This window comes from Arachis ipaensis, chromosome B09 (assembly GCF_000816755.2).
Source record: "Arachis ipaensis cultivar K30076 chromosome B09, Araip1.1, whole genome shotgun sequence".
Classification (NCBI taxonomy): domain Eukaryota; kingdom Viridiplantae; phylum Streptophyta; class Magnoliopsida; order Fabales; family Fabaceae; genus Arachis; species Arachis ipaensis.
In genome coordinates this window covers 144,411,381-144,419,025 of record NC_029793.2, presented here as the reverse complement: position 1 = coordinate 144,419,025, position 7,645 = coordinate 144,411,381, and the positions used below count along the sequence as shown (strand labels likewise).

Sequence of the window (7,645 nt, the reverse complement as noted above, 5' to 3'; positions counted from 1 at the left end):
TACCTATAGTATAATTATAAACTTGTAATATAAAGGAGAAGGATATTAGCAAGTCTAAATGACAAAATCATAATTATTATAGAAGAAAAAAGTTAGATTGGTTGATGAGTATCTAGAAACAATGGTTAAAAGTTGTATCTAACTCGATGCTAGGAAGATTAGCACAAATTCTTAATTATAATTGATTAATAAATCCCTATTACACTAAAAGGGAAAGAATATAAGAAATTAATTAAGTGTGCAGAAATTAAGAGACAGAAAGAAAGCAGAGGGAGGGTCCACCAGCACTTATGGTCCTCTTTTGTTGTCCTTTTGGACTTTACAGCTGTAAGCAAGGAAAATATCAGACTGAAATTTCATTAGATGAATTTTAGCCCAAATTTTTTGTATTTATGTGAATCAATTAACTAATGCAAAATAAATAACACAAGGACAAGGTTGAGTTAGACTTGGTCAAAAAAGAAAGTTTTTAAATTCATCAAGCTTATGCATCATATTATTCTTCAATTATTGTTGTGGGGACGTACTTATTCATGGTCTCACGAGTCCTTATTATTAGCTTTGGTCCTAAAACAAAAATAAATAATTTTTATTATATGTGAGTTCTATTCTTTTAAAATGACTCAAAAATAAATTAAATAATTTATAACTGTGACCACATTAACATAATTTAAGAAAGAAAATATTAATAGAGGCAGAGACAATCTTCCTACAAAATCAGATTTTGTCCCCCATAATAAAATCCACTGCCTTAATGCATTACAATATCATAATTAAGGATTAGTGGGTGTTTAGTCAAAGCAACCACAAAAACTAAAACCATTTTTTATATTTACTTATTGTCTTACTCATTTCTGTACACACTCCACTTAACAGAGACAAACCAATCGAAAATGTTTGGTAACCAAAGAAAATCAGCCAAAAACAGCCATAACTTGCCTTATTTAGCATTCATTAAATGTTGCGACAATTAATGAATGCTAAATAAGACAAGTTCTGACTGCTTTTTTTGCCTCCATATCATTACCCCAAACCAACATGGCATTGTTATGACTTTAAATTCCTCCAATAAAAATTGGTCTCATATACTAAGGTAAGAAGTCTTAAAATATATGGCATTATTATTCATTTATTCTTATTCCATTTTGCTTTCATGCAATGAATTTAGATACATTATCTTTATAGAAATTATACATATAATATATAGTAGTTATACACGTGAAAAAAGCAAGGTGAGCTTTAATTTTATTTTCACATGGGAAGAAGAAAGAAAGAAAAATAAAAATAACCAAAAGGTGAAGCATGCACTATAGTCACTCCACTAGAACGATAATCATGAATCTTTGCATTCATAAAAGAAAAAGGGTAAGGAAGAATTACAAAAAGGAAAAAGAAAAGAAAAGAAAAATCTCAGCGCAATTTAGAGAAAGAGAAGGTCTACGGAATGTTATCCACATGGTGCATGCCACCTTTTCTTGTTTCTTTAAAAAGAATGCACTTAATCATCTAATCCAACTAACGATTAACAAAGTAATTAAAAGTCTCCATAAACATGATTAAGCATTTGTCTCCTATATATTAGTAATAAGTAAGATTGAATATATTTTGCAAAGTTTATAACTACATTATTGAGAATATTTTGTATACTTTAATTTGATGTATTGAAAGAAGTAAGATTACAGTGGAATTGACAGAGATAGCAGAGCAGAGAGAGTTTTTATTATTAATTAAGATGGTTAGTCACTAATTAAAAAAAAAACAGTACATTCGTCCTTACATGCCTGGCCCTATGAGAACTTCTAAGATTGCGTGGAAGCAAGAGTCCGCAATTAATATTATTGCACAAAATGCAACTCTTTCCAAGTTGCCAACTATGTGCATAGATTAATTAATTCTAAACTTCTGATTAGTAAGTAATACATGGATCCATTAGCTACCAACATGTTATTAGTTATTACTCAGGCCTCTATCATCAAATATGAAGTCATGAAAAATTACATTACTCTCAAATCAAAAATATAATCGGTGAAAATTATTTGATAATTTAGTATACTTGATTAATTCGTTATTGAATAATTTTTAAATTAATTTTCGAAAAATTTTATTAATTATATTAGTCTTTAAAAAATACAATTTTAAATTAAATTAGTCCAATAATATTCAGTGTGACATGATAGGATAATAACAGCAAATTAATACTTCGAACAAAAAATCATCATATCATGCGACATTTAACACGACACATCATTTAACAGTTAAAATGACTCATTTGATTTAGAACTATAATTTTTGGACTAATATAATTAATAAAATTTTTCGAAAATCAATTTAAAAATATTAACCTAACCATCATTTTTAACTATGATTTTTGGCAGGAAAAGAAGTGAAGAAGCGCAAATATGAATTTGCATCCTCTAAATTTTAAATTTGTACTTTAGAGGATAAAGTGTGATCTTTTATCTTTGAATAATTTTTTTTATATTTATTTTTAGTCTCATCTATAAAATAAATAGTAAAAAATCATACTTTATTCTTTAGAGTGAAATTCAAACTTTAGAGAATCCAAATCCCGCAAATATAAGTAATGAATGACAAATATAAGTAATGAATGAGTAGAGAAGAGGAATAGTTAAGTTGGTATATATATTGAATTAGTTGAGGGGTTAGGTTAATAGTTAATAGTAGTGAGTAGTGAGGGATTATTAGGGTCAGTGGAAAAATAATATTAAAAGAGAAAGGGTGATGGCCCTTGTAACGAGGTCAAAAGAGTGAAACCCCCAATGAAGAAGAAAACTGGCCGACAAACCACTCTTCCTTTCACATGCAAACAAACAAACCTCACCTTCCTAATCTCTGCATAACAACCCTTTTTTATTATTTCTTCTCTCTTACCAATTTCAAAGAAACTAATTAATTAAAGTAATGGTAGTAGAAAAAGGTTTGTGTGGACCATTTTGGGCGCCCATCTCAATGCTCTACCCAAACACATTCAAACACATAATAATAATAAGGCAAGTGAATAGAATTAAAAGTTAAAACACACACATAAACAAAATTGTTCCCAATTTATTATACTAGGAAAATTAAAGATGTAACATATGTCCAGATTTGGTATGGTCTAGAAGAGATATATCATAGTCCTCATTGCCAACTTTGTCCCTCCTCTTCCCCTTTCTTCTATGACCTTGTTGGACATTGTTGGAAATGAAGAGATTGAGAATAATAATAAGAATAGTTAAAAGATCAAAGGGGTACTTTTTATGGGGTGGTGCCAACAATTCCGACAATGACCCTGTTAAGTGATGACAATTTCAATTGTTGTTTCTTGTTCTTCAAGAGAGGCTGAGGCTGAGGCTCCTCTTGTGATGGTGATGAACATAACAATGATGACCCCACCACTTCCCATGAATCGTTGGAACCATCATCAGAGCTGAACACTGCATCAATTACGCCACTTGGGCTACCAGGGATTTCCTCATACTTTCTCTTCTTCCCCCTACCACCATTATTATTGTTATTTGTCACCTCCACTATGCCATTATAACATTCATCTACCTTCTCCTGTACACATGCATTGCAATTTATTAATTAATCTGCATTCATTGCATCACCACTTACTACTAATCTAATCTATTCTAATATACTAACCTTGTTAATGTTGAGAACACTAAGAAGTTGGTTTTTGTATTCCACTCCCTCAGTGCTGTGATGAATCTGGCCTATTACATTCAGCATTGTTGCAGTGGCCAATACAGAAGGAAGACAACCAACAAATCTTGAATCTAGATACCAAAAATGATAATAATAATAATAATAAGCATTCATTTAAATAATGAGATCTAATTGAGGGTTAATTAGTGTTGTTAATTATTATTCTTACCCAATAGCAAAGAGAGAAGAAGATTCTCACAACGCTTGAGAAACTGCCAGTGAAGATGTGTTTTGAGTCCCAACCTCCTTATAATGTGATCTAGAAATGAGAGTGGTGTCACAGGGTGCATCTTCCAATTCAAGGTGGACAGAATCAGAAGCTCCATTCTCTGAATAGTCTTTGCCTCAAACACATATTTTGCATCTTCAACCTGATGATGATTCATGATCAAATAATAATCACATTATTAGAAACGTGATGATGAGTTTTCTGAGATAATTTTTAAATAAAGGAAAAAAAAAAGCACGTACTTGAAGGTCCAAGAGAAGAGGCACTTGAGTTTCTTCAACTTTAGCAGCCAAAGAGATGCAAGTGACAGAGGCAAGTTGGATCATCCATGGCTTCTCCCTTTGAAAATGGAAGCTCAAGAGGAACCTATCCAGATAAGTAACGGCAAGTGTTGCCGTCAGAGCTGAGAACCCGTAATGAGCATTCACCTTAAGCATCCATTCAACTGCTTCACGACGAGCCATACACACAGAAGAAGAAGAAGAAGAAGAAGAAGGATCCAATGCTTTCATGACATCATCGGCATTGTTATAATAGGCTTCTTGGTCAAGCTTCTCTTTGGAGAAGAGGGTGTTGAGCTCTTCATCTTCCCAGAACATGTCCTGCTCCAACAAGAGCAGAGGGTCAAGGGAATGGAAGTTCAAGTTGAAGTTGACACCATCATCATCTTCTTCTTCATGGTCGTGGTTTGTTGTGACATCACTCTCTCCTGAGAACTCTTCTTCTTCTTCTTCCCACTTTCCTTCGTCGCAGTAAAGGGCATCGAGGACAGCGTGTTGGTGGTGATGTTGTTGTTGTTCTAGTTGGTCATTGTGATGTTGGATTGCCATCTTCTTTCTTCAGAGAAGAAGAAGAAGAGGGTAGTGTGTAGTTGTTTGTTCATGGTAAAAAGAAAACACTCATCACTCTCACACCCATCTTCTTCTCCCTTTACTACTTTTATTTCTTCGATGGAAGAAGAAGAAGGAAAGCAGAGAAAGAAAAACAGTGAGAGACAGAGAGAGAGAGAGAGAAAGAGAGAGAGAGATTGATTTTGAGCAGAGTAGGTTTCACGCTTGTCTTTTACATATTTATACATCCATCAATTTCTTAAGAATACTCAACACTATTTAATATTTATATTCACATACATAAAACATAACCCTTTTTTTAACGTTTTAGAGGTAACTACGTTCCATTTGATATTGTGTTATAATAAAAGAGTCGATAAGATTTATTATTTTTTAATATTAGTAAATAATAAAAAATAATAAAATTTTAATTATTTTTCATAACAAAAATTACAAAAAAATAAAAAATAAAAATATTAAAAATATAAGATATAAGATAGAAAATATCTAAATCTCTAAATTTTTGTTTTCATTTTTATATTTCTGTTCCAATAACCTTAATTTGAAATTAAATCATCAACGCTGTAGTAGAGGATGCATTTATATGTATATAAATTGAAAAGGTTGAAGAAAAGTAGAAATTTTTTGGATTATGCAGTTTAAAATTTTTTGTGACAGTATTTTTTTTATAATATTTTTAAGGTTAACTGTGATGTTAGTGTTTTCTCAAATTTCCTTGTAGCAAATTTTAAGTGTATTATCTTCGATCATTATGGTACTTAGGTGCTAGGTAATCCAGGAAGTCTGTTCTTTGATTCAATGTTTAAGAATGAATTATTGCCAACCTAAAATAGTCTTATGATTATGTGAAAAATTAGTTGTGAGTTTTTAACTTGTAAAACTAATTCTATAAAGATATATTTTTGACTGAATAATATTATCAACAATATTGCAGGTAATAATATAAATATTATAAAAAATATTATAAAGTTGTTAAATAAAAATTAGAAGTTGTCATTCACTTAGATTAAAAAAAGAAGCTAATATTATTATGAATTGTCTAATTAAAATAGGAATTATCTAATTAAAACTCTGAGCTCTAGCACCTCTGATTAGGACACATACCTCATGATAGGATTGTTGTAATGAAAAAAGAATACAATGACTTAAATTTTTCTGTTTATAATAAGAGTAGTGCTAGGGAGCTAATGGCCTAAACGTACAATGTGTACAATGGGCTAAATCTTTGGTTTATGAATAAAATGAACATCACCTAATACCATGTCCTGAAACCACTCATCCCAAAAGCGTAACCTGACAGGACAATGTAACACTAATAATCATATCTCTAATACTTTCTAAACCTTCATTGTACACATTGTCCGCTTAGGTCATTGGCTCCCTATACTTTCTCTTATAATAATCCTTGTGACTCATGTCACTATGCAAAACAAAAAAAAATTACCATATACAACTAGAGTTTCAAATAGTGAAAATAAATTTGACATTGTCCATATGGACATTTGGGGACCTATAAATACAACTTCAATTTCTAGTTTCAAGTATTTTTAATTGTAGTTGACGACAAAAGTAGATTTACATGGCTATATTTTATGAAATCAAAAGGAGAAGCCGCTGATTTGGTCAAAAATTATGTTAAAATGGTTGAAACTCAGTTTGGCATGGTAATTAAAAATGTTAGAACAGATAATGAAAATGAATTTAAGCTGCTAAATTTCTATGCATCTAAGGTATAATACATCAAACTACCTGTGTTGAGACTCCTCAACAAAATGGCACAGTAGAGAGGAAACATCAACACATTTTAAAAATTACAAGAGCATTGATGTTTCACTCAAACATGCCTAAAAGGTTCTGAAACTTTGCAGTAGGACATTTAGTGCACCTAATAAATAGAATTCCTAGTACTCTACTGCAAAACCAGTCACCCTACTACATTTTGAAACAAAAATTACCTAATATATCATGCCTCAAGATGTTTGGATGTCTCGGATATGCATCAACATTAACAGCACATAGAACAAAACTAGATCAAAGAGCTCTCAAGTGTGTATACTTGGGGGTCAAAGATGGAGTTAAAAGATACATTCTTTACAACGTTAAGAGTAGAAACATTTTCATTTCTAGAAATGTTCAATTCTATGAAAAAAATTTTCCATTTACATTACAGAAATTTTCAAGCAATGATAAAAATAATAGACAAATACAAGCTGTCCCAAAATTGCATCATGCATCTTTATTTGAGGATCCATTTCTAGATCTGGATGAACCTTCTTTTTCCCAAAGTTGGTTAGATACCATGCATCTATCATCTCATTTAGATTCTACCTAACATACTCAAATCAATCCCAATAACAATCTACATGCATCACCACATCACCACACTAACTCAAACATGCATCCATATCCTGACATAGCATCACAACCTAGAAGATCCTTAAGAGAAAGAAGATGTCTCACATACCTCAATGATTATCACTGCAATACCATGAATACATCAGCAAATAATTTTTCTAACATTTCACACAATTCATCGTGTTCTTCTCAAGAATGTTTTGAAAATTATACAAATATGTTACTAAACCAGGCATATCAATTTTTTGACAAGTCTTCCATTCTTTTCTTTGAGTCTGAGTCCCCACTTCCTCTCCTTCTTTTATCACCTGAGTCAATCACACAAAAATTCAACCAGGCCAAATACAAAGAACCAAAAACCTATGCTGAGGCAGTTTGTGATCCGAACTGGCAAGAAGCTATCAATGTAGAATTAATTGCTCTAAAGGAAAATCAGACTTGGACTCTTACCAAAACTTCTCATGCTAAAAAGGCGGTAGGATGCAAATGGGTGTTCAGG

The 7,645-nt window shown here is 31.6% G+C and overlaps 1 protein-coding gene across 1 annotated transcript; it reads right to left on the bottom strand.

The window, feature by feature from the left end:
• On the bottom strand, positions 3,009-4,998 carry LOC107618856 (cyclin-D3-1). The gene is made up of 4 exons (XM_016321031.2): positions 4,183-4,998; positions 3,881-4,082; positions 3,649-3,782; positions 3,009-3,561 (listed from the first exon to the last, which is right to left on the bottom strand). Exons 1-4 carry the CDS (start codon positions 4,768-4,770, stop codon positions 3,259-3,261), a joined length of 1,227 nt encoding a protein of 408 aa, XP_016176517.1. The 5' UTR covers positions 4,771-4,998; the 3' UTR covers positions 3,009-3,258.

Excerpts from the sequence above, each read along its gene's own strand:
- LOC107618856 (XM_016321031.2), bottom strand. The coding sequence starts at position 4,770 with ATGGCAATCCAACATCACAATGACCAACTAGAACAACAACAACATCAC. Across the intron at positions 4,083-4,182 it reads CTCTTCTCTTGGACCTTCAA|GTTGAAGATGCAAAATATGT; the intron begins GTACGTGCTTTT and ends AATCATCATCAG. Across the intron at positions 3,562-3,648 it reads GTGTTCTCAACATTAACAAG|GAGAAGGTAGATGAATGTTA; the intron begins GTTAGTATATTA and ends GCATGTGTACAG.